Raw genomic sequence first — 27,702 nt, forward strand, 5'->3', positions numbered from 1 at the left:
AAAGTACAATAGAATGTGTACAGTGTTGATGGGGAAGGTTAGTTGTGTGCAGGGGAATATAGTATTTGTTGTTTTATTGTTGCTTTGAGACAGGATTTCATTATTTAGCGTACGGGAAACTAGAGTTTGCAACCCCCCTGTCATGTCCTCTTGAGTAATGAGGTAACCATATATACATTTGATTTTTATTGTGTATATAGCTTTTATAAATATTACTGAGGCATTCTTAGGGTAGATGGGCTAAGTTGGAATCCCACGAGCCTCCTTTGAATGATCTTCCCAACACCTACGATTGCTGTTTCCAATTTACCTACATTATCTGGGTATCATAGTCAAAACAAAGAAACAAAAAAATAAACAAAAACCAAAAAAACAAGTGGGATAAAAGATAGAATGAAAATTTTCTAAGATGTAGCACTAGATGTTGGTTTTTAAAATATTCATATTAGGGGAATATAAAGGATTGATGCCTTAATTATTAGTGCAAGAACATAGATCTACAGGTTAGTTATAACAAATTTATGTAGGAAAATGAATACAGATATTAATTATAGCCTGACTGTAGTGGTGCACACCTTTAATCCCAGCACTCAAGAGACAGAGGCAGTTGGATCATTGAGTTGAGGCCAGCCTGATCTACTGAGTGAGTTCTAGGACAACCAGGGCTAAACAGAGGATATGTATGTAATTCTAAGTTGGAGTAAAGGAAAATAAAACAAGGGCCTCAGAAAGGATGTGATATTAACACGAATTATCAGAAATAACATGAAATTTCAATTTATAATATAACAACTTCTGTTTAAATACCTATGTATTGTATTAAAACATCTATTTGTGTTATTTCTGTAAAGCACACAGTTTAAGTGTTGGATATTTATTGATAAAATATTTTACTTTTTTTTTGGAGGCAGCATTTTCGAGGCAGGGTTTCTCTTGGCTTTGGAGGCTGTCCTGGAACTAGATTGTGTAGACCATGCTGGTCTTCTAACTCACAGAAATTCGCCTGCCTCTGCCTCCCTACTGCTGGCATTAAAGGCATGCACCACCACTGCCTGGCTTAACATTTTAATTTTACATTTTTTTTGAGAAAGGGTTTCAATTTGTAACTTTTGCTGTCAAGAATTTACTCTGTAGATTAAGCTATCCTCAATTTAGAAATCTGCCCATTTCTGCCTCCCCAGTGCTGGGAATAAAGAAGTGTACCTCCTGGCCCAGCCCTGATGAATGAGTAAATAATCTCTAATGAGTAATAATCCTATACAAAAGGTGTTGGGCTTGGTGTGGCCAAGCACACATTTAATCCCAGTACAGGGACGGCAGACACTGAAACATCTCTCTCAGTTCCAGACCAGCTTGACTTTCATAGTAAGAACCTGCCAATAAATGTGTGTAGCTGGCGTTGGTGGTGCACACCTAAATCCCAGCACTCAGGAGGCAGAGTGAGTTCAAGTATAGCCTCCAAAGCAATACAGAGAAACGCTGTATGAAAAACGAAAAAAATAAAATAAAAAAGTGTGAAAATTTGTACATATAGAAATGTCTATTTCAATTTTTATAGAAAGTATTTGGAAATATTCAACTATTGAGAAAAATGGATATATTTAAAATGCTGCTTTGAAAAGGTTGGTGAGATAATGGGTATGCTAGTTAGTGGTGTCTTCATACACAGATCCGAACATAAATTGTTCCTTATAAACAGCCTTTTATTGTTACATTTTTGACACAAGATTTCTCTTTGAAATAGTCTCATTTCTCATGGAAATGGGTTTGTATACAGGCTGCACACCAAGTCATAGAACTCAAGTTGCCTATATCTCTCAAGTGCTGGGATCTAAGTCTGGGATCTAAGTCATGTGCCACCTCCAGTTTATAAGGAATTTTTCCCCAAGGCAAGGTTTCTCTGTGACTCTGGAGGATGTCCTGGATCTATCTCTTGTAGACCAAGCTGGCCTCAAATTCACAAAGATCTCTCTGCCTCAGCCTACGGAGTGCTGGGATTAAAGCCGTGTACCACCAAACCGGACATTTATAAGGTTTTTATAATGTAATCTTTGAGTTTCAATATAATGAAACACTATTGTCACCTCATGTATATTAACAGGGTCAAGTTTTACTCTTGAATAAACACTTAAGTGTCAAATTCCATGGATATGAAACAGGAACTCCCACAGATTGTTAATTGATCACTTTATCAACAATCGTATAATCTACTACCCAGTTTATTTGTGGTTGGATTATCCACCAACTGATTGATTCCCTAGCAATTTTACCACTGATCGGTTTATCTATAGGTTGGATTGTCTGGTAATTTGATTATGCACCTCTCTTCCTATAGAAAAGGAACATTAGAAGACAAAGACACTGCCATTTCCAGCAACCCAGGCCTTGTCTGCATCTCTATAGTGAAGCCTTAAAGACAAGCTCTACAACCATGCAAGGATCTTCAGGAAACTCATTAACAAGCCAGCCTTTGATAGTGAGTACTTAATTCATACTAATGGTTTAATGTTCATTCTTGTCATTTTTCTTTACATTTAACTCTCCTTAATTTAATGCACAGTTGTACTTGACACAAACTCATGTCTCATGAAAAGCAGCTAAGTACTTGTTAAATTTTTTGCAATTAATTTAAAATGTACTTCATCAGCCCATAATATCAAGGCATTATACTGTTTAATGCATTCATGGATGATTTGTCCTTGCATGAGTGTTCTTGTGTGAATTTAGATGGTGTATTTCTGTACTAGTAATAACTGCATGTCACTGGGAGTAGGTTTGGAATATAAGCATGCAGTGACTATAAGAAAGACAAGTTAAGAGTACCATTCTTAAAGGGAGGAGGGGAATCCATGTGTATCTGGTTTAGTAGAGACCCCTGGATTCCTATCTTTGATAGCCATATGAGCTAGATGTCCCAGAAGCCTGCTAACTGGATCCTTCATTGCAGCGACATTGGGGATCTAGCCAAAATTCAAATTCTGGGCCCTACTCTAGAGGTTTTTGATTTTAGAAACATTCACAGATGACATTAGGTGAATCACTGAATCGAGACCAGTTTCTTCAGAGAAAAGGGATGGTAGAAGATCCATGAACAGAGAAAATTCAGCATAGCTAGTAGTAGATTCCATCCTCTGTGTTGTTTACATTTAGTTTGTTTTCAAAGGGAAGGCTCAAAAGAAGTATGATACCCCAGGAATTACTGAACAAGAGGGCCCGGCTTGCAGAGAAGAAGGTCAAGGACAAACGCCGACTTCGGGCAACTCCTGTGACTCCTGTGAGGATGACCAGTTGCATCTTCCCAAGGCCTGTGACTAGAAAAAGTTCCCATCCTGAGAATATCACCTTACCTCGGAATAAGTCTGAAGAGTATCTGGAGAAACCCCGGCAGGTCTGTGCATTCAAGAGACTGCTGGGACATCTAGTTGAAGACAGTAAATGGGAGCTAGTATGCCCATTGGATCTTACAAACACTGTCAGAGGAACTGAATTGGGATCGCAGGGTGAAGCCAAAGTTCAAAGAGGCGTTAATAATCTGCACACTTCGCCACACTTTCCCTCTGTCCCACTCTCCTCTTCCTTCAGTCAAGGGGCTACAATGCCAGTCGCCCTAATGTTGTTGTCATCTTTGTACAGTCAAGAGGTAACTAGTACAGACATTCGACGACAAGCACAGAAGGTTAGTAGAGCCAGGAAGAGACTGGCACAGGCCTTGGAGACAGACAGGCTTGCCAGGCAGGCAGAGAACATGGCAGAATGGAGTGTAGAAGGGTATTGTGAAACTAAGTGAAAACAAGACTAAACAACCACAAACAGGAACACATCAGTGTGCTGGACTCTACAAGTTCTCCATGAAGAAACTTTGTTTACTTGTATGTCTCTTTTGCTTTTCAAGATAAGGTTTCTCTGGCTGTTTTGGAGTCTGTCCTAGAACTCCTTCTGGAGACCAAGGTCACCTTGAAATCACAGAGATCCTCCTGCCTCTGCCTCACAAATGCTGGGAATAAAAGCTAATGCTTTTTTTGAAAAGCAAAATTGTAACCAGTAGTGCTTTAAATAATAAAGTTTTTGGTTTCGATAGAAATGTTCTAAAATAAATTTCATGTGAAAATATCCTCTAGGTCAACTATGGTCCATAGTAGGACTCTGGAATAGATCCTCCATCAACCTACAGAGCAAAGGGAATTCCTTGATATAACATTTAGACGAGAGTGTCTCTGTCTTTGAGCAGTTAGTTCAGTGAATCTCCTGGGTAGATAACAAAGCCTTAACTCAGGATAGGCAGGCCTGGCCAGCTTGAAGCTAATCCTTTGTCCCTCCCTACCACGGGCCTGTGGCTTACTAGGTTTTTAGTTCCTTGCTGGCACTACTAGACAGCATATAAGACTGGAACTCTGGTTGCCATCGCCATGGAAATAGAGAAGCTGCAGCTGATATGGCTAATCCCCTTTCTAGAACTATGTCTATGACCTAACAAATAAATAGTTTTATAATATCAGGCTTAATGGGATAAGAAATTTCAGGTTATCGTATTTTTTTCAAAATTTGGTGACTATTGGACTATTAGGTATTCCCTAAATTTGATCCTCCTGTCTCAGCCTGGTGAATGTTTGGACTATAGGAAAGCTTGCCATAACAAACTATAATTATTTTTATCCACTTTTCAGAACACAGGAATAATCTTGCCTGGGAGGCTATTTAGTGTTTTATATTAAGTGCTTAACTTAATACTTGTTAATGAAAACCTGCTCCATGTGTGTTTTATTTACCACTGTCTTGGACTTATTTTGATTGTTTTAGTTAAAATCTCTGTTGTAATCATAAACTATCAATAAAGTTTTCAATTTAAATAAAAGGTCAGAGATTCTTTTCTGCACTGGTAATTTGATGCTATAAAGATGTTTTAGATGTGGTTGTATCTTTCATTTATCTTTCCCTTTATACTAGGTTTCTTTTATGATCTGAACCTTCCATCTATTATAGCTAATTTTAAAATAAATTCATTTTTTAATAAATAAAGTAACACAAGGTAATTTACATGTGAGAATGTAATGCTGCTGGATATGGCAGCACACATCTTTGATTCCACCAGAGGTAAACTTTTGTTTTTGGAGACAGGACTTCTTTATATAGTCCTGGAACTCAGTCTGTTCCAAGTGTCCTTGGAACACAGAGATCTGCCTGCCTCTGACTCCTTATGCTGGGATAAAAGGCATGTTTCCCAACTGTTGGCCTGAACGCATTATCTTGATAATCACTCCTACTGTTACCCTGATTCCTAAGCATCACCAAGTGAACTGTCAGGGCCCATAAAGATGGCTCTTCTCCATCTTTAATAAAGGTCAGAGAGCTCAAAACTGTCTTTATTATAAGACTAAGCATGGTTGCTACAGGAGGTTTTAGCCTTGGTAGAGGCTAAATGCAATATTCTTAATCTGAATAACAACAGAGTGTTTACTCTTGACCCTGAAGGATGGATTACAGGTTTGGTTACCAAATACCTTCTGTAGGGTTAAGCAACAGATTCCATCCTGGCCCAGTGAGCTACTATTCAAGTTTGAGTTTTGCGTACCTTTTCTTCATAAGAATTCTGAGACACTTTTGCTTTGCTGCTATGTCTTCTGTGTGCCACAGATTATTCATCTCTAACAGGAAGGATCTCTGAAGGCTTGTTCTTTAATTTTCGTTAATTTTAAAAAAAAGTATTTTTAGAGTGTGTGAAGTATGTGTATAGGTGTATGTGTGCCAAGGTGGACAGGTAAAGGTCAGAGGAAGAGTGTGGGTAGGCAGTTCTCTTTTGTGGTGGGTTCTGTGGCTCAAACTGGTCATCAGGACTGCAAAGGAAGGGCTCTTACCTACTAAGACATCTTTCTAAACCCGACCAGTTCTCCCAATATTTCCTGAACCATGATAGTGAATAATTTAACCACTGAAATCACAGGCAACCCAAATGTCTAGTGAGTTTGCTTAAGTGTGAATGACCTTTTCTTTTATTTCATTAGATTACATAGCCACCACTCAAGGAAGAACAATTAGATACATTAACTCAGTCTGTCCATTTCCCAATTAAAGTGATGATCCCATCTCTACCATAGTCTCACACGATAAGCTTCCAGAGGACTCTTTCATGTCATGTTTAAGTCTTCCCTAATTCAATCAGTTCAGATGCAATTTTCTGTACCAGACAACTAAGACACCCTTCTACATGCCAATAAAGATCTTCTTCTATATTAAGGGTCAGACTTGAAGTTTATCTTCTGTGATTTCTAGTGCTCTTTCCTTGCTGTTAAATTCTTCCCATGGATTCCAACTTCTCTGGTCTCAGGGAGGCTTCTTTGGCACAGGTCTAGTTAGTAGTTGTCTTTCACTTGAACCCTGCCATCTGTAACCGCAATTCATACCTGTATTTCATCCCCTCTGTTTCAACAATCTCCTGCTAAGCAAGAGTACTAGTGATCAGCAGAACAGGATCATTACTTGGACAAGTTCAGTATGGGCAGGCAGTAGAATGTGTTATCTTTCACCACTCACACAAAGGGGCAAATTGCCATAAGTTGCTTAACATCTTGTCCCACAGTGCCAATTTTGGGAATGGTTGTATGTTCTCTAGTCCAGTGGCATTTTTACTAGTACATGCTTACTCTAGTAGCAAAATCCAGTAAGGTGTGCCACCTCACCCCATGCAGAGAAAGACTGTCCTAATTTAACTGTCAAATTACAATCTCAACAGTCATCAGACATGACAGCCTCAATTGAGGACCTGCATAAATCAAGCTGACCCTTGGGAAATGTTTCAATTGGTGTAGTAGGACCTAGGGTAATTTGAAAGGCAGGTGGTCTTTAGTTATATAAGCTAGTGTAGCATGATGCCATAATCAAGGCAGATAATGAATCATTTCTCTAAGTTATCAGCCTAGATTTCTTATCCTAACTTCCCTCAATAATAGGCTGAAAGATAAAATACACCATGTCCCCCTTTAAGAAACTTGACTTCTTAGCCTAGATACATGGGGGAGAGCTTAGGTCCTGCCCCTAAAGCCTTGATAGATTTTGATGATCTCTCATGGAAAGCCTCACCCTCCCTGGGGAATGGATGTGGTATTGGATGTGGGGCACAGAGGGGGTTATAGGAGGATGGGAGGGAACAGGAACTGGGATTTCTATGTAAAATAATATTGTTTCTAATTTAAATAAAATTTATTTAAAAAATGAACAAAAGCAAAAAAATCCATCCCACCCCCCAGCAAAATAAGCTTTTTGTTTAATCACAGCAGCCGTTCAGTCACTCTGGACTTTTTCCAAAAGATTCTCTACTTTCAAATGGCTCAGCCCTGGTTGCATATCTTAGCATCCATATCAGACACCATGGAACCAAGACAAAAGCAAAGAAGGCATGCTGTCGCCTACCATATGGGGAATGTCTGTATCAGGGCTGCCCCAAATGATACTCCATCCTCACAAGGATTAGCTTTGGGAGTACATCTTAAATCCCATACAGAGTTCATGCTGCAATAATCTTCCCACAGAGATCGTTGGTTTTTGTCTGTTCCTGTATTGGTGCCCTGTTTGTGGTATGTAAACAAATGTTTAGAGCCAGATCAAGGGCACTATTCCTTCAAACCTGGCTGGGCAAACAAGTGAATTACTGAAGATTACTTATAGAAGTATGGATGACACAGAGGCAGCGGTATTAGGAAAAGCCCTATCCCAGCATGGGAGACAACAAAATAAGCTACATCCTTGGGGCTTCCTTCCTAATTTATTGGTAGTTCCATACATTACATACAAGCATTCTCTTCAGCAGCAATTATTTACTAATCATAACCTGGGGGATGGCCCTTGAGCACTTTGCATCCTAAAGGTTTGGAAAGTTTTCCTGTTTCATTAGTTTCTTCTTGCAATGTCATTTAGGGCATCTTTGTTTACTCCAGCAGAGAACATTTCAATTCAGCAAATACCTATACAACAGTTCCCAGAACATACTCAATGCACATACTAGTATTAGGCTAATAGACTGTCTTATGTTCAAATCAGTACTATACTATTAGTCAGAGAACTCAGGCAAGTAACTGATGTGTGCCATATTAATATTTCATTTTTAAACTGGGAATAATAACGATACTTCAGTGCTTATTCAGAGTACTCAATAGTTACTCATAAGGCATTCCTGCTTGTCTATAACCTTTTACCATTTATTATAGTACTGTTACGAAAAAAATGTGTTCTCTGTATATAAAGGAACACTTCTCACAAAAAGACAACCAATCTTGTATGCATCATTACAGAACTCCAAAACAGAAAAAAATGCCAAAATTATAAGAACGTTAATTCATAATCACAGTGGAACACCTCTATGGCTCTACCACAAATTACTTTAAAAGAAAACAATTTGTACATAACATTAAAACAGAACATGTAAGAATATATATTACTCTCAAAGATCTATGGATATTATTCGATGAATAGATTTATCAGTCAGGTACTGCTTTAAGCTGCAACTTTGCATCACCTCAAAAACATCCAGCAAATCATTTTGGCTTCAACCACTAATGGGTTACTTTATATCAAAGCATGAATAAAAACAGAGTGAGAAGTTAGGCTTTCCCTTCAGCCTTCAAATTTCATGGTGTCAGTCTGTATGCTTGAAGAAATCCTGGCATATTCTTTTTTTAATGATTGATTTATTTGTAATTGCATTGGTGCCTGCCTGAATGTATGTCTATATAAGAGTGTTGGATCCCTTGGAACAGGAGTTATAGACAGGTATGAGCTGCTATGTGGATGTTGGGAATTGAACTTGGGGCCTCTGGTAGAGCAGCCATTGGTGCTCTTAACTGCTGAGTCATCTGTCCAGTGCCCCTGGCGTATTATTCTAACAACCTACAGATTTTATAAAATACTTTTTTTGGTGATGGGCTGATACATGTGGACAGCAGAGAACAACTCTTGTGGGAGTCTGTTGTCTACTTTCACTGTCTGGGTTCTGGGAACCGAATGCATGTGATCAACCTTGGTGGCAAACACCGCCATTCACTGAGTCACCTTGTTGGCCCTAAGCAGTACAAAATGGACATTAGATATTTTCAGGGCAGAAAGAAGAAAAAGGATCAATATTAAAAAGTCCAATACTCTGACAAAAATACTGTGTTAGCTAGTTCTAGCTTGCACCAAATTCGCAATCTACCTTTTGAGCTTCTGAGTGCTAGGATTACTGGTGTGGGCCACCACACACAGCCCTTCAGAAGACTAGCTATTAATACATTGTGTTGGAATTTGGGAAAAGTTGGGGTGGGATTATACACGTAGACATAAATGTTTACAAAACAAAGATTGAAAATAATTTGGTAATGAAACTTCAGATACTACCCACTAGTAGTGGTAACCCCACACTCATCTACTTCATTTCCAGTATAAATTTTATTACATAGTTACTCAGCGGAAAGCTGAGGCGGATGCATCCTGACACGTATTTCTTCACTCTCCTAGGGGGTCCCTCAAATTTATGTGCTTAAGATTAAGCATTGCCAATTATTTCCTCCAATCACAGGAACCCTCGAGGGTTTGCCAATCCCTGATACTCAAGGGGGCATATCAAAAAGTGTTCTCATACCTCTTTAAAAAAGAAAAATCATTAACGATTTCCCAATATCACAGCAGATCACCTCATTATCTGTGGTGAGCAATATGAACACTTTGTTGTATAGTTTCCTGAATTTGTTTTGTTCCTCAGTTGTGTGATTTCCCACAACAAAGACTAAAAGGACTAACATCACTGAAGACGATTACCACATGACCACCATTCTACTCAACAAGTTTTCTCCAACACATCATCTTTGGGGCACATTATCATAAGTGAACTAAAAAACATCATCGCACAGATGTCTATTCAGAGAGATCTAACAATTTACTGAATATCATTTCATACTGATTAAAAGGATGAAGGTCTACTGCATACTTCATTAATTTCATGGCAAGTTTCTCAGATGGCTCTCAGAGAGCTGTCTCCTGACCCTCAGATATTCTGTAGTTTTCTCCCATGTTGTATAAAGGCTGGTCTGTGTATGATGAATACAATAGAGAAGAAGTTAAACTATACCTTTTGAAGAGAAGGTCATAAATGATACTTAATTTTTTAAATTGGCTTTTGTTGGATCTCTTGGGGGAGGGGTTGTTCTTTTGCTGTATTATAAAGAAATGTAATCATGTGGAGAGGCCAACGTGGTAAGTCAGTGAAGGTCTCCTGTCAATAACCAACAGCAAATTCCCAGGCATGTGATGAGGCAACCTTCAATAACAACTTCATTAGATGCAGTTCTGCCTGGTGTCTTGAATATAAGCTCATGAGAAGACCCGACAAAGAACTACACAACTATGGTGCTCTCATATTCCTAACCTATAAAATGTGAGGTATTTGTTTAAAGCCACAAAATTTGGGTTGAGTACACCTTATACTGAGAAAGATAATTTGTTTACCTGATGTAAATGTTCTCAAGTTATCTTAGGATCAACAAAGCATTTTCTCAGTAATTTCTCATTACCATTCATATCCACCTGTTGTGTACTCTTTTGTGCACAGAGAGGTAGGAGTTACTGGTGAAAGATTTCCCACAATCGTTACACCCATAGGGTTTTTGCCCTGTGTGAGTCATTAAGTGCTTCTTCACAGCTGAGAGATTATTAAAAGCTTTTCCACAGTGACTGCACTCATACGGTTTTTCTCCTGTGTGTATTCTCCTGTGCACAGTTAGAGAAAAGCTACTGCTGAAGCGCTTCCCACACTCGTTACACACATAGGGCTTCTCTCCAGTGTGCGTTCTCAAGTGTTGGGTTAGATACGAGCTCTTCCTGAAGGTTTTCCCACAATCCTGGCATTCAAAGGGTTTCTCTCCAGTGTGAATGCTATTATGTCCGGTGAGAGAGGACCTTGTACTGAAGGCCTTTCCACACTGAGTACATTCATGGTGATTCTCACCCCCTGTGTGAATTCTCTTGTGGCTTTTGAGGTTACAACTGGTACGGAAGACATGAAAACACTGGTTGCATTCATAGGGCTTTTCCCCAGTGTGAATTCTTACATGAAGTCTGAGGGATGAGGGGTCACTAAATGCTTTCCCACAGTGATTACATTCAAATGGTTTTTCCCCATTATGTATTCTTCTGTGAACAGTAAGATAAGATTTACTGCGGAAGGATTTTCCACATTGACTACAATCATAGGGCTTTTCTCCAGTATGAATTCTCTTGTGCTGAGTAAGATTAGATTTCGTGCTGAAGACTTTAAAACAATGATTGCATTCATTGATTTTCATTCCATGATGATCTCTTTCCTGTGAATTATGACATAAATTATAAGTTTAATTTATAACATTAATAACTTATCATGCTAAAATAAGATTCCCTTTCCCAGAAAATCTATGACATAAAACATTTTGGCTCTTTCAGTACTGATATATGACTTATGCTTAATTTGAGCTTGTTCAAATGTACAGCCATTTGGCTATATATCCATATATCCAAAAACATTCTCTCATAAATTTAGGACCACTTATGTTTCAAATTCCCAACACATGATTCAAACTTAATGAAATGGGTACTTGTGGGAACTCTCAGTGAAGAAATATGTTTGAAGTTGGCTTAATTTTTTTCTAGCAAAATATCATACATTCACAGTATCTGTTCAGATATTGTACTTCCTCAAGTTTAAATGATACTGTTCATAATGACTCTCTGGGTCTTCTATCTTTTCAAACATGGAAAAACCAGAAATCATTACCTCCAGTGTTACTGATTTTCCACTATCAGCATGTTCCTTTCTAAAACTAAGTTTTTCAGGAGTTAGCCATTTGTCTTTAAGTACAGTCTCCAATTCTGAAAGAAATTAACAAGAAAAATACATCAACAGAAGAAGAAAAATGGTGAGGTGTACATCACTCAAGGAAGACTCTGAAAGGTCAGAACACTTGAAAGACTGGAAAGAAGGGGAAGTGTGTTCTGGAAATGTTAGGAGTTAAAGAAAACAGACATATACTGAGATTCATAAGAATCAGACAAAGTAAACTATCAAGAATGGGAATTGTGACTTAAAATTTACATTTTAAAAAAGTTTTTAATAGTGTTTATATGTACTTGTATATACTAATATCTGTGGTAAACAGAGGGGCTGGGGTCCCTAGGAGCTGGAATTATAAGCAGGTATGAGTCTTCCTGTATGGTTGCTGGTAACTGAACTCTAGTTCTCTGTAAGAGCAGTATGGTCCCTTGATCTTGGAGCCATCTCTCCAGCCTGTGATATAAAAATTAAAACACAAAGAAGTGCATCTTTGTTTTTCTTTCACAGGTCAAAGTGTGAGATGACAAAGGCAGAGTTGAGAGAAGAGTAAAAATGGTGGTAGTTCATGTCAAATGTCCACATCTACCTTTGTCAGAGGAAAGGATACTTTTCACTCTGGCTTCCCAAGCCATAGAAGAGCCCAGATCCTCTTGTGCTCACCTGGAGAGATGCCTGGAATACTTCCTCTGTTCTCTGTCATAGCCTTGTCTTCCTGCTCCAACTGGGATATCAGATTTGGTTTATCAAGGCAATACCCTAGTTATGGAAGAAATACATGTAATGCTAGTGAGCTTATTCATGGGCTATGCAAATCTGTAGATGGAGGTTTCTGTCCCACTTGGTTCTACAGCTCCTTAGTCATAAATAAACACACAGAGGTTTATATTAATTATAAGCTGTTTGGCAGATTGCTCAGGCTTCTTATTAGTCTCTCTTAACTATTAATCCTTTTCTATTAAACAATGTATTACCACAAGGCAACGGCTTATGTCTATTGCTCCAGCATATTACTCCAAGTTCCTTCTCCCAGTCTTTTCCTATTCTGGTAGACCTTCTATACTACCTGTCTGGCTACATCCTGCCTCCGATTGGGCAAAACAGCTTTATTCATCAACCAATAAGATAAACATATATCCATAGCATACAGAAGGACATGTCCCATCACAAATCCATAAACCTGAAGCCAAACTTTGAAGTTGAAAAAAATGTGACTTTAATAGCAGTGGAATTTTGCCTAAATTCCAAAGAACATAGAAACTTTCATAAAAAACAAAAATATAAGTGTCTCTACCTCAATTTGCAAAGTAATGGGTTATTATTAATAATCCCAGATATACATGCCAATGTTCACATATCCATTTAAAAGGTCATCCAAGTTGGAATTATGGAGAATATAAGGTCAGTGTGAGAAAGAGAAAATAATTTCTCAAGAAAAACATTAGACAGAAATTTCCACATCTCTTTTTGCCATTGTGCTTTGAAATCTCTATTCACATTTAAGTAGAAAAAATGCTTAAAAAAGACTTATAAAATTGACAGTTGTAAAGTGAAGCTTTTTCCTTAAGTGAAGCCTTCCCTCCAGCCTGGTTCTAGAGTCGCATCAGTCCGAAATAAACACACAGGAAGCTATATTAATTATGAAGCAGTTGGCCTTGCTTGTTTCTTACTGGCTAGCTCTGACTTAAGTAATTACCCCATAATTGTTAATATAAGTATGTCTCTTACCAGAGAAGTTTCCAGGCTTCCTACCCCATGGCGTTACATCTCGACTCTCTTGTGTTTCTCCTTCCCAGAGTCCTCCTGGACTCCTAGTCCCACCTATCTAGATTCCTATTGGCCCAACAGTGCTTTATTGACATATACATAGGACTCCCCCCATCATCTCCTCTTTTCTGTCTAAACAAAAAGAAAGGTCTTAACTTTAACATAGTCAAATTATATATGACAGAACAGTTATCAAGTAAGAACACAGTTACAATATTTATCAAGATTTAAAGAAAATATCATCTATCTCATTCTTGTGAGTCCAAAGACCTATATGTAGCTTATTTTTATCATAACTAAGGAAAACTATAATTATAACTATCTGTCTTCAACTCCATCAAAGACCACAGAAGGATAATATATAAACACTAGGATTGACAGAGACATCTTACTGCCTGGACAGTCACCCAAAGTTCCTCTGTAACGTAGGGGCATCCATCTTCAGCCCATAGACCACAATGTATCCAGAAGATTTCTCAGCAAAGCAGAAAATTTCAAAACTGTCCATCTGCATTGGCAGTCTGTCAGTCATTTTTCTTTGTCCTGCAGAAAGTCTTGTAGACTCTTCCATGAAGTAGGAACCCTGTAAGTCTGAGTTCAGCAGTCACTTTCCTGTGGGTCCTGCATGTCCAGTTTATACAGCAACAGTCAAACAGTCTAGGCAAGAGCAGTTTCTTGCCCAAATGGCTAATCTTGCCATGTTGAAAGCAAACTCCATAACAAGTTTCTTCGATGCGATTCTTCCTCTCAGACATAGTTGGTGCTGCCAGAAGCAGACATTTCTCATTGTCAAGAAAAACCCTAAACCATTTTAAATGCCATTTTCTGAAGGTCTTTGAAAGGTTTGAAGACTATCATCTGTCTCAAATACATCTCTATCTATCTAGAAAACCTAACTTACCTAACTATAAGTTCTGACTATTATAAGTAACTATCTATAGTCTGTATTCAATATGCATTATGTTTTAAAAGAACAGTATAAGCACAATACTTAATCAAGAGGAGAAATATACATATCATATAATTGACCTTGAATTTATCAATAAATGAAAAACCATACCCATACCATAATTCCCCTTTTTACCATTAAAACGAGATTGGTTGTGATCATTAATCAATTATAAACAATCCCATTTAAATGAAAACAAAGATTTATAAACAAGATGGGAATTAGGACGTCGCTCATTCCAAACTGCTTCGTGCTGGAAGGGGGCGCTGTTTATACCATAGGGATCATGACAAAACTCAGAAACCTGCATAAGTCCTTATTTTTGGGGGTCTGTGAAGCTACATTATCTTAGCTGTTTTAGTTGTTGGAACGCCTGGCCCACTGATTCCGGGGGTCTTGGTTCATCAAGCTACAGAAGCCTGGAAAGAATCCTCAGCTTTTCATTTTCTGTGGAAACATAAACTAAAATTCCTTTTCCGAGTAACATATTCTTATACTTAAATTTTGAAGTCAAGGCATTTTCAAAAGATAGAAGTTGAATTAATTCAGCAGCATTAATAATCAAGTGTACTTGAGCAGTTGTTCCTTCCTGAGCAATCAAAAAACTGAAAAACACAATAGCGTACAGTATCCAGACTCTCTGTGTATTTTCCATCTTTACGTGGCTTATTCATTTATCTATTATTACTTTATTTATTTTAATTTTATTTATTTTTCTCTGAGACAGGGTTTCTCTTTGGAAATCGCCTGCCTCTGCCTCTGGAGTAAATCCTACCGGCGAGCGCCACCACAATGCCGGCTTCTCTATTTATTTACCACTTTGCCGTTTCATTTTCTCTCTGAATCTCACGTATATTTTTAAACACACTGTAAACCTTTAGAGGTTTTGTTCATCCAAGTCTGGCTTTACTGTAAATCTTTACGTTTTTTCTGGCCACGTGTCTTATCTGTTAAAACCGCGGCTGTTTAAACTACCGTTATTTTTCAAGATGGCGGGCGTAAGTGTGACTCCAGGTTACCGCCTCAGTCCATGCTGACATCCAGCAAAAGCTGCCACTTCCAGTTGTACGTATAACTTTTCAATTGTTAGCAGAGTCTCTTAAAACAACCTTGCTGGTTTTTTTTTCTTTTCATGCCGAGTCAGGAAGACTCTGGTAAGCAAGCCGTGTGAATCTCGGCTTGTCCCTAGCAAACAGAGCCCACCTGAGAAAATCCTTCTACCAAAATTCTGTGCTTCTCTCCGTTCTTCTGTTTCTAAAATTCCTTTAAAGCTTTTGTTGTTTTGCGTGGAAATTCAATCCCGCTTCTGACAACCATTTTGTAAAGGGAAACCTTTTCCTTGAGAGAAACCTTCCCACCAACCTGGTTCTAGAGCCGCATCAGTCCGAAATATACACACAGGAGGCTATATTAATTATGAAGATGTTGGCCTTGCTTGTTTCTTACTGGCTAGCTCTGACTTAAGTAATTACCCCATAATTGTTAATATAAGGATGTCTCTTACCAGAGAAGTTTCCGGGTTCCTACCCCATGGCGTTACATATTGACTCTCTGTGTTTCTCCTTCCCAGAATCCTCCTGGACTCCTAGTCCTACCTACCTAGATTCCTATTGGCCCAACAGTGCTTTATTGACATATACATAGGACTTCTCCCATCAGACAGTGAAAACGGTGAAAAGGAGAACTTAAAACTCCCCTGGGCCCAAACAGAAACAATAAGTAAACTTTAACAGAAATGAATGGCCTTTCTACAACTACAAACATAAAAAAAATTAAAACTATTAATAGAATGTTTAGATATGGAAGCAAAATTCAAATAACATACTTCCAAATTAATCTGTGTAAGAGGCTGTAGGCCATTTTTAAATGACTCATATCCATGTTTTATCTTTTCTGATTGTATACCTTAAGAAGGCAGCATATATTGTCCTAAAAGAAGCAGAACAGAGCTTGATCTATGTTTTCTTTTGTCCTCCAGGGACTTCCTACAAGACTGGTTTAAATGGTTTTATTTGTTTAACTCCACATTCTGAGACACATGTGATAAATACAAGTAAAGGCCAATGTGTAAGAAAAGAAGAGTAGTCACAAACAAGCATTAAGTAAGTAAAGCCCAGGAGGAAAAGTAGACTGTAGGATGTTGCTTAGAAGGAAGGGTATTTCAAAGATAATGTTCTCCAGAACAAGATTGTTACGGACATAACCAGCGCAATCCATACCCTTAGGAAAGATCTTAGTTGGCTCACATTCTTGGGTGATCTTTGGCTTCGCATGAAGCAGAAGGTCAAGGCAGAATTAGAAACCATCTCCCTAAATTTTAGTATTATATGTCTGTACCCCATGCTGACAGCTAAACTGAGTACTGTTAAGAATCTTTCAAGTATTTCTGTCTTTGAAGGATGAAGGAATCAGGAAGGATAGCTAAGGCCTGGCATCCTGTGGCAGTGTTGGAGTCCCTGAATAGAGGGTGGGAGAGGTCCCTGGTGAAGGTGAAACCTTAGTTGAAGTAGAAGGTCCAGGCTTAATGGGGTCACAGAGGTAAGATGAGAGCCCAGAATGTTATTAATTGAAGGTACAGCTCGTTTGTGATGGAGACCAGATACCAGTATAATGGCATGACTAAAGTCATCAGAAGCTGTGGAGTGGTGCTCTGTGTGCTGTAGTAGTGGAGCTCAAAACTCTTTGGAGAAGCCTAGAGGGCAGTGAGTGATCAGACGATATCCAGCATTTTATACTATTGTACTTTTTTTTTTTTTTTGCTTCGTTTTGGTTATAACCTTACCATGATTTTTCCTACAAAGAGTTACGAAAGTGTGTCAGTTTTTACTTTACAAGAGCTCACAGTTGAAAGACATTGAACTTTCTTTTTTTTTTTTTTTTTTTTTTTGGTTTTACGAGACAGGGTTTCTTTGTATTGTTTTGGAGGCTATCAGTCCAGCCCAGCCTCGAACTCACAGAGATTCACCTGCCTCTGCCTCCAGAGTGCTGGGATTAAAGGCGCGCGCCACCACCGCCCGGCCAGACACTGAACTTTCAAAGTGACTTTGGAGTTTGAGAGACTATGGATATTTTAGAGATATTTTGAATATTTTAGAGAAACTGAACTTTGGAAGAGATTTTGGATATTTTAAAGAAACTGGACTTAGAAAGTGTTTGAACTTTTAAAGACTGGGACTTAAAAGTTGGAAGTTTTTATGATATTAATACTAAAATGAGAACTTGAGGATGAATAAGAAATTAAAGTTATAGTTGTGATACGCTTGTACATTAAGATCACAAGGAGTCACTTGTACTGTTGAGTTTCATGTCAACTGGACACCAGCTAGAGTCAGTTTGGAAGGAGGAATCTCAACTGAGAAAGCATCTCTACCAGACTGTCCTGTGGTACATATTCTTGACTGATGACTGATATGGGAGGGCCTAGTTCACTGAGGGTGGTGCCACCCCTGGGCTGGTTGGTATTCAGGCTGCTAAAGGCTGAGTAAGCCATGAGGATCTTAGTAAACAGCATTCCTCCATGGCTTCTGTTCCTGTTCCTGCCTCCAGGTTTCTGCCCAGAGTTCCTGTCCTGGCTTCCCTTAGTGTTGGGCTTAAAATCATAAGGCAAAACAACTCTTTCCTCCCCAACTTGATTTTGGTCACAGTTCTGTCAGAGCAATAAAAACTCCAACTAAGACAAAAGACAACAATGAAAAGATACGCAACAGAAGAATTAGTAGGAAACTGTAATTTGGAAACGACTCTTATCCAAAATACCTAGCAAACTACAACAAAAATACTAACAACCCAATAGACAGAGGACTTGAGTGGACGTTTTTTTCAGTTAGATAGTTAACAAGTACAAGCAAAGATGTTCAATATCATTATTTATTAGGAAAATGCAAATTGAAACAATGGGTACTTTTCACACCTAGTAGAATGACTATGATCAAAAGAAAATGGTGTAGATGCATTAGTGTGACTATATAATGGGGCACATGACATGGAAGACTTTAGGAGTTCTTAACAAAACAAAACAACCCCACAAGTATCACAAGAAATAAAAGCAAATGATTAAACCAATGTATAAATATCTATAATAGTATTATTCAAAATAACCAAGAAAATAAAAATGTACCTAAATGTTTATGAACCAATTAACAGATAAGCAAAATTTAGTATGTCTGTAATACTAGTTTTTCATTACAATGAATGAAACCCTAGAACATGTTATATCATGGCTAAACCTTTAAAATACAGCATTTGAAAGCAGATTAATGGTAGCCAGGGGCTACAGATGAGGTTTGAGAGTCACCTTACCAAATTCTATATGTTTTCTCTCATAAATGGTTCCTATACTCAGTTTTTGTTTTGTACCTTTAAACCAGAGTACACGTGAAAGGTAGCAAACTAGAAATGTGCCATTGGGGGATGGCCTTCAGGGCAGGCTGGAGGGGAAAAAAGTAAAATACAAGTGAAACGAAAATAGAAAATGGAATCCAGGGACAGAAAAGTTCAAGATTGGAGTTGGGGAGGGAATGGGGAAATGAGGTGTTAATAGGACACTTAACTAAATGAAGGGTTAACGAAAAAGTTCTATAGAGGGCCGTTGGTGGTGTATGCCTTTAATCCCAGCACTCAGGAGGCAGAGGCAGGTGAATATCTGAGTTCAAGGCCAACCTGGTCTACAGAGTGAGTTCTAGTATGACTAGGACTACACAGAGAAACCCTGTCTCAAAACAAAACAAAACAAAACAAAACATAAGACAAAAAACCCTAAGACACGCCACCCCCACACACACAAAGCTATACAGAAACTACAATCTTCCAACCCAAGGGGGAAGAATAAAAAAAAAAACACTACTATTAGGAGGAATAGTTGCACACAGGTGACATGAAAGGACATGGGAGATACATTTAGGGTTAATGGTTTTAATAAGTACAGACAGAGTGACTGGGGAGAAGAGATGGTAGGCTGGGGTGGATAAGCCAAAAGTAGGATCTATGAAGAAGGTGGTTTGAATGAGAGTGACCCCAAAGACTCATATACTTGAATGTTTAGTTCCCAGCTGGTGGACTGTTTAGGAAGGATTGAGAGGTGTGGCATTGTTGGAGGAGCTCTTTCTCATCCTCTGCCTCCATTCTGCAGATGATGTAAGTTCTCAGCTACTACTGCAGGGCCATGACTGCCTGCCTGTCTGTCTACCTGCCACTGTGCTATCTACCATGATGGTTATTGATCAACCTTCTGAAACTGTAAGCAAATTCCCAATTAAATGTTTTCTTTTCAGTAAATAGCCTTGGTCACAGTGCCTCTTCATAGTGATAGAACAGTAACTAAGACAAGTCTTTTGGAAATCCACTGGTTTGCAAGCTGACACATATAAAAAAGTAGAGTTTGACAGTTGAGTATACCAGGAAGGTGCCAAAATGCAAGCTTCCAGAGATCCAGGCACCTTTCTGTGCCCCAGGGTTACTGCTTCCTAGAAAACCTGATTCATCTTCAGTATTTGTTTTATGCAGCTTTGGGTTTTTTCAGAGCTAAAACTGTGCAGCCCTGGGATACTCTTTGCAGCCTCTGCTTTGCCAAAGAAGGATGTTACAAACACCACCCGCTGTCACAGACATTTCATAGCTCTATTTTAAAACACAGAGTGAGGATGTTTGACATTCTGAAGTTGTGACCTTTAGCCATAATGCCTTTGATATTTTAACACCAACTTTATCAATATGGGGAAGGGAAAGGACACAGTTAAGGGGATCAGGGGATGGATGGTGGGGTTAAAATATCTTGGTGCTTCCAAATGTTAACTGAAAATTTTTTTAAAAGTTTGATTTTAATTAAATCCTAAACTTCATGCTGTTTTAAAGAGCATAAATAGAAAAAAAATCTTGCATAGGTGGCAATCTTAGTGGCAGGAATAGAATACCTTCCTATAAGTTATTGGTCAGGAGGCCTCAGAAGCTATTGTCATTGTTTAGTTGTCCACCATAACTAGACAATAAGACCCTATTGCTGAAGACACCACTGACTTTGGTGAGTGATCAGGAACCTCTTTCTCTGATGACTAGGTCGTATAGTGCCAGAACATGCTATGTAGGATGCTGATGGAGAAGAGACATCAATGGTCTTACCCAGTGCTAGATTCTGCATGCCATAATAACAACTGGCTGACAAAAAAGTGCCCACTTGTGCAACAGTGAGTGGCATGATGATTATGGGGTTAATCATTTGCTTTCTGACTGGCTATGTGGCCTGCTTCACAGGAGAGATTTCATGCCTGGTACTATAAACCTGGTCAAAAAGGCAGGACTGGAGAAATCATAGATCCAAGGAGGAATACGCTTGTCTTTTGCTAAATGATTATGTTGTCAAATAGCACTCTAAATATTTATGTTTACGCCCATAGATCTGTTAATCTCTAAACTTTGTCTACAGAAGTTTCTTTCTGCATTGGACAGTAGTTAATGCAGAGAATCACAACTGGGTAAAGTGGTGAGGGATGGGTCATCTATACCCACGTCCCACCATCCCAGCCTCATTGATTTTAAGTGGATGAGGGGCCAGAAATAATGTAGGAGCTGGCAGATTGAGGGGGCAATGATGAAATGTTGATTTCTGGACACATGATGGCCATTGCAAGCGCCAACTCATAACATGCTGTTACCTATATGAGATCAAGCCAGTGAAAATTACAGCATAGCCAGAGGATGGTTCCCAAGGCCCTACCCCTACTGGATGAGTCTCACAAGACCTGACTAACTCCCAAGAAACAGCACACATCCATTCCGAGGAAGGTCTCTTGATCTTGATACCTTCTAACATATCCCACCATTAGAGGTTTCCACTATTTTAACATTGACTTTCAGAGGGGACTAAATTTCTAGCACAGAAACCTTTGGAGGTTAAACCAAGCCATAGCAGAAGTAATGAAATGTTCTGAAATTACATTGTTAAACAACATGACAAATATATTAAAAGTCACTCAATTGTCTATTTTAAAATGGTTCAAACATTGCTTTGTTCTATACCAATGAACAAACTGGACTGCAAATCTTGCTTGAGTCATTACATAAATGCAGCATAGGCTGATGGTAGCTTACCGAGTGAGGTCAGGTTCTTCCAGTTTTCCAGCATTACCTTCCTGTACAGAGTTCTTTGTAAAGGATCCAACAAAGCCCACTCCTCCTCTGTGAACTGCACAGTCACATCTTCGAACGACACCAACTCCTAAATCATTCACACATCATAGTTTAGTTAAGGACCCCATCAAAGACAAGGAGAAGAGAGCCGGGGATGGCAGACCCACAGAGGAGAACCCAAAGCACAAGACATGTAGACAGGTTGAATTCTGTCTGCCTTGGCTCCTGGGCTCGGCTTCCTGGCTCTTCTCCTTTCTACTGCCCTACGTCCCAAAGTCACTTTCTTCCACTCAGATTTGAGCTCCTGAAATCTTATTTTCTGGAGCTGAGCACAGGCCTGGGACAATCCATAAAGAGGAGAAACAATTGTTACATGAATGAATAATTCCCCCATGCTGTGATAAACTGCATGAAAGAAAGACAGAATCAAACTTTTAGATGACCTCACCACAAACTCTTAGGAAGTATATGGTGTCCTTAGAAACGCTGGAAGGAACTTCAAGAACGCAGTGGATATTGATACAAGAGACATTTTCTGAGCTGTCTCCCAGCCCTGGTCAGATGCTTGGTGATTCTGGTTGGAGTGTATAAGTCTTCATAATAACAAGTTTTATGCAAGGGATGACTTGGAGAAAAAGAATATCTGACTCACCTGTATCAAGTTTGTCAGGAACTCATTGGCCAGCCCTTCTTTCCCTATGTGTCCTTTCTCAGGAGACAGTGAGTACGGAGAAGACTGAACTGGGGAAGAAGAAATAAATCATGAGAAGCTAGGACATCCTAGGATGGTGTGAGGTTTACTTATCCAACTGATACTAACAATATAACACTATCTGCACCTACAGCATGAATATTCGTTCACATGTACAGTCATAGCATATTCTTCTGCCTGCACAGATATTCAGTCACAGCTTTCATAAGCATGACATAACCTTGTCTCAACTTAGCTAGGATATAGGGCACTTGGTTCTCACCACCTATGAGGAACATTTATTCCAGGAACAATTAAAGGTAAAATTTAAAAGAGACCACACAGTCATCTTGAAGATGATAGATCCAACAGCCAGCAAGTACATCCTGTCTCAAGAGCTGTCTATCACATCCAAGGACCACTGGGCTTCACTCTTGACTTTTCTGCTAGGCCTGAGCCTCCTCAATGGCTCGCCAGGCTTTACCTCTTTCTGAATTGTAGGCTTGGGGGCCTCTGGATAGTACTACTCTAAGGGTTGCTAGGACCCAATGACTTACCATGGATCAGAGGAACGACAGTTGCTGCCATCATGACTCTAGCACCAGAGCTTCCAAACACAAGGAGTGGACTGGACAGATACACTTCTGACTCCCAGAGACACCAAGGGCAGTCCTCTGGAATCAAAGAGGACAGGAAGGTTTTACAGCCACTCTCTTTCCCAGGGGTGTTGAGGACAAGCACTTTTCAACTTGTCCACCTTTGCCTTCTTCAAAATGCATCTGCCTCCCACACTGGAGCTGCTTGGCAGGTTGTTTGCCGGGGTTAGGCAGAGTGGGGGGTGTCTGTTCTCCCTCTGCTTTCACATCACCATCAAAAGGAATTCTCCCCACTTAAAGCAAAAAAGCAATTCTGAAGTCATCACTAGCTGGAAGTCTACTAATTCAATCCACTCCTGGAAAAATCTGCTTGAATATCCTATCAGGCTTGAATAGTCACAGGTTGCAGGATCAGTTCCCTGAGTGCCCCTTAGATGACAGTTTTCAGCCCTTGATGGGTTTCCCTATGCTCTTGACACAATGGCTGAAAACTGGAGTTCCCATGATCACTTTCTTGGGTTTGATTAATATGCTTGAAGGGTTCACACAACTTGGGGAACACTTAACTTTGTTGATGGAGTGTGCCATTTCTGTCTTAGCTTGTTAAAACTCACGAAGTTGTAAGGAGGCTTATTAAGACTCTAGAAATTCTAAAAGGAGGCTCCTTAAGACACGGGAAGTAAGCATCAGGAGAACCTGAACATCTATAAAAGTAATCAGATTCACAAGGCCCCATCTCCTCAAAGTTATACAAGCAGTAAAGACTGCTGAGGAGACAGAGGCCAGCTAGCTAGCTGAAGACGATCAGACCAGCTAGGCTGCCTGGATGAGACATTCTCTGACATACGGAGCTGCCGGCAAGCAGTGCATTGAGCTCCAGGGTTCCAGTACTGGTGAACAACCACCGACGTTGAGGTAGTTTTTGGTCATGCACCCACTCTTGATGGTCCCATTCATCTTTATCCTCAAGTTCTCGACCTTGCCACTCAAGTCAGGTAGCATCCTCTTGGTGAAATAATCTTATCCCTAAGTATGTTTTGTTTCTAGTTACTGTCCAGTCTGTTCCCCTATAACAGCCAATATTTCTCATGATGTCTCCTTTCCCCTTGTCCTACTCGCTCCTCACATGGTAGTACCTACTGTTTACCACCTCCATCTCTGAAACAATATTCCTGAACCAATGATGTTGATTGTAACAGACTATTGTTACCTGACACCATTTCCCATCTGTTTCATGAGCAAAACCACAGAAAGCTGTAAACTTTGCTAAGATATAAAGGAAAGCTTTCTCACACACAGATGAGCATGGCTCTTATGAAATCAAGCTGTCAACATTAGGCCAAGGAGCATAAACTTTCATCACTTATTCTTTTAATCCCATTTCTATGAAGTAGCTCAATCATATTCAAATACCAAAAGACTTGGGTAACATCACTGACTGTACTTATAATAGCAAATGAGATAATCACAAATGGGTCTGGGAAGAAAGCTTAGCAGATAGAGGCACTTGCTGTGAAGACTTTTTTTAACCCTAGGGACCCACGTGGTGGAAGATGAGAACTAGCAAGGTGTCCTCTTACCACACACTACGGAACATAATACCCATGAAAAAAATAGACAAACGTAATAAACACAGCCCACATAATAGAAAGAGAGACCCAACTTTTGCAAGTTGTCCTCTTACCTCTTCAGCAGCACACATAAAAATAAGAACATTAAAAAGAAATAAATGCAAATGATCATCAAATGGGAAAGGTTAAATAAAACTGTAGGTGACCTACATAATAATATAAAGCAAGAAAAAATATAAAATTTCCAACCTGAAAACATCTGTAGGTATTGACAGAAATTATCTCCAATTTAAGTGGAAAAAAATCAATCAAGGTACCAAGAAAGCAGCATGCACATACACGATTTTTATTTTTTAGAGGAAGGGGGGGTTTCTCCTTTCTCTGAAAAAAGCACCATAAAAGCAGCTTCTTGAGGATTAGTTGATCCCAAGGAAAGTAGTGTAGGGCATATGGGGCAGGGACAGAGCATAAACACTTAAAAAGTTTGGACAATGTGAGAAAGTGGACTTCCAGGGATTCTTTGGCTCCTGAGGCTCTTTGAGAGACAGGTGCCTCAGTTCTGCTTTACAGCACCTATAGGTGTGCCTCCACAGTTTGCAGAAAGAATTCTGATGCTGTCAGTAAGGTGAAAACACTGAGTTAGGAGATTATCCTGGATGGTCCGAATTGCATTGTGTGAGGTGGAAGGAGAGAGAATCTCAGATTCGATGACATGAAAGCATAGGAGTGAGAAAGGGTAAGGGAGGTGGGAATGGGGACAGGAGCAGCAAGGGACAGGAGGTGACAGAAAAAGAGAGGAAGGAACAGAGATAGAGACAGGACAACAGGCAGACAAAAACAGAGGTGGAGAAAGGCGAGGATGCCTCCTTGTTGGTTTTAAGAGTGGAGGAAGGTTGTTAGGTATACTGGTGCATGCCTCTAAGCACGCAGGAGGCAGAGGCAAGAGGATCTGTGAGTTGGAGGCCATGCAGGGCTCTACAGAATGAGACCCTATGGGGGGAGGGCAAAAGGGGTGATGGCGGAAAGGACCATAAGTCAAAGAATTCGGAAAGTTTTGTAACGTGGGAAAGGCTTCTTAAAAAGCTTGAGGGAAAGCTGCCCGAGGCACTTAGAGATACTCAGCTCTAGAACAGCAAGAGAATGTTGTATCTGTGTCATCTGAGGTCACTGTTTACAGTCATTTGAGACATCAGGCACTATTAGCTTGCAATCTAATTACTATTCCTTTCCAAATGACTCTGCTGCCTCCTTAGACCCAGGCCTCAATATTCATTTTTACTGTCTTTTCTGTTAGAATGTACACTCCATGGAGATAGGTCAAAGTCATTGTTGGGCCTCATGCATCAGACCCAAGGCCCAGTTCATAAAAGTGACTAACTGTCCTAGATTGCCCCAGACTATTCTGAATCCTCAATGTCCTCTGTCCTAAAAAGATCTTCAGCCTTGAATAAAATAAGGGTCTCGGTCATCCTAATAATAATGTATAATAATGAATATCAGTTACATAATAACCAAGTATTCCCTTAATATGATTATAGGAATGCTAAAAAACAAACAAAAAAAAACTAGCAGGTGTAGGGATTTGGCTCAGTGGTAGAGCACTTGCCTAACTTGTCCAAGACAAGTGTTAGATCCCCAACACTGGATAAAAGAAATCAAACATACAGCTAAAAACTATCTTCCATGTTATAAAAGATCATACTGCTGCTTCAGAAATGTTAAATTCCTATTAGGAGGCAAGATAGGAAGGGCAGCCTTGTATCTTGCTCTTTAACCTGAAAGTTGTTCTTTGATAGTCTTCCGAATATTTACAATCTTATCAACATTTAGTAGTTAGTCTATTCAATTTTAGATTTCTGTTACTAACATATTGAAACACAAAACTTCTTTTCACACATGCCCCTTTATTCTGAAACTTCATGAGGATGTACAGGCTTTTGAAGTCACATAGAATGAGCTTAAAGAATGCTATACTGAGCATTTAATGGGAAAATCTGTAAGTACTAAAAATACATATAAATATGTCGTTTGTACTTAATATAAAACCCTGAAGAGTTTGGTGTTGAAGCACACAAGAAAATTCTGCATGTATGTGCTCATTCATATTCATGGTTATTTATGCCTATTTTGTGAAATTTGTATTTAACTACATTTACTTATTAGGCACCTGGGTGTTCATTCTTTGAATATAATTTATCAAACATTAATACAGCTTATTGAGATAACCCCCATTCTTAATGGTTGCACACTTAGAGTCACAACCTGTCACAAGCAAAGTTCGACACTGCTCGATCCGCTGGATCTGTACTGCTTACAACCCACATAACATTCACCTGGTTACGTGAAACTCACAGATTAACGAGGGCAGGTGTTCACCGAGGGGTTTTCAACACCACACTGAGGTTTCAACACAAATCTCAGTTTGAATGATGTCTTTTGATATATATAATTGTTTTTGTCTGAAAAGAAAAAAGCATTTAAAAAATCGACGCTCAGGCCTTTTACAGAAAACACTGAAGTTATGACAGAAAAACAAACAAACAAACAAAACAAAACCTCCATCACCCTCCCTCCGCATGTACTTACTGATTTAACATGTAAAAACAGCCCAGCCTGTGGCTGGGGGGAATGGAATTACCTGATCTCTATGCAGGCCAGGCACAAGCTCAACAGGACAGGCAGGAGGCGAAATGATCTGCCTGTGCAACTGCGCAACTTATTTGACTGGAGAGCGATCTTCCGGCGGCTCCACGGACGGTAAACATGCCCTGTGGCTTAGAGGGCCTAAAAGGGACAGGGCTGAACTTGGCAGAGCTGAAGAATTTCCACTCTGAGCACTACTTGGCCCGCTTGCTGCTGGCATGGCAGGACACAGGAGAGCGTCCCCGGGCCTCCGCCAGCCCGCCCCGCCTCACTCCGGGAGAACAAAAAAGCATCCCCAGAGCCGGGAGGTGGAGGAGCCCGGCTTTACCTCTGCAGGAGGATGCAGGGGTCCTGGCACTGCCGAGCAGGCTCGCAGGCAGCGTTCCTGCCTCCTCCTAACAGGACCGGTGCTCGCACTACCCCGCCCCTCCCAGCGGCCACCGCCTGCGGGAGGAACACCCACCCCAGCAGCGCGAGCCGGCTCCGCCTTCAGTTCCGCCTTCAGTTCCGCTCTGCGCTTCCACTTCCGGCCCTCTGCG

General features: G+C 39.8%; 2 protein-coding genes across 4 annotated transcripts; one reads left to right on the forward strand and one right to left on the reverse strand.

Moving 5' to 3' along the window:
* Positions 1–3,181: 3,181 nt before the first annotated feature.
* Positions 3,182–3,787, forward strand: LOC121135870 (putative methyl-CpG-binding domain protein 3-like 3). The gene has a single exon (XM_040735244.1). It carries the CDS (start codon positions 3,182–3,184, stop codon positions 3,785–3,787), a length of 606 nt encoding a protein of 201 aa, XP_040591178.1.
* A 2,168-nt stretch (positions 3,788–5,955) lies between these two features.
* Positions 5,956–27,618, reverse strand: Znf558 (zinc finger protein 558). Of its 3 annotated transcripts, none has more exons than XM_013126409.3 (8): positions 27,159–27,618; positions 26,873–26,979; positions 22,911–23,027; positions 22,315–22,403; positions 21,624–21,750; positions 12,488–12,583; positions 11,771–11,865; positions 5,956–11,324 (listed from the first exon to the last, which is right to left on the reverse strand). In XM_013126409.3, exons 3-8 carry the CDS (start codon positions 22,942–22,944, stop codon positions 10,539–10,541), a joined length of 1,227 nt encoding a protein of 408 aa, XP_012981863.1. In that variant the 5' UTR covers positions 22,945–23,027; positions 26,873–26,979; positions 27,159–27,618; the 3' UTR covers positions 5,956–10,538. The 3 variants fall into 3 exon arrangements, with proteins under 3 accessions (XP_012981863.1, XP_012981864.1, XP_005087714.1); XM_013126410.3 differs by having other exon boundaries at positions 26,854–26,979; XM_005087657.4 differs by lacking the exon at positions 26,873–26,979.
* Positions 27,619–27,702: the final 84 nt, after the last annotated feature.

The sequence above is a fragment of the Mesocricetus auratus genome, unplaced genomic scaffold (assembly GCF_017639785.1).
Source record: "Mesocricetus auratus isolate SY011 unplaced genomic scaffold, BCM_Maur_2.0 Super-Scaffold_100044, whole genome shotgun sequence".
Taxonomy (NCBI): Eukaryota; Metazoa; Chordata; class Mammalia; order Rodentia; family Cricetidae; genus Mesocricetus; species Mesocricetus auratus.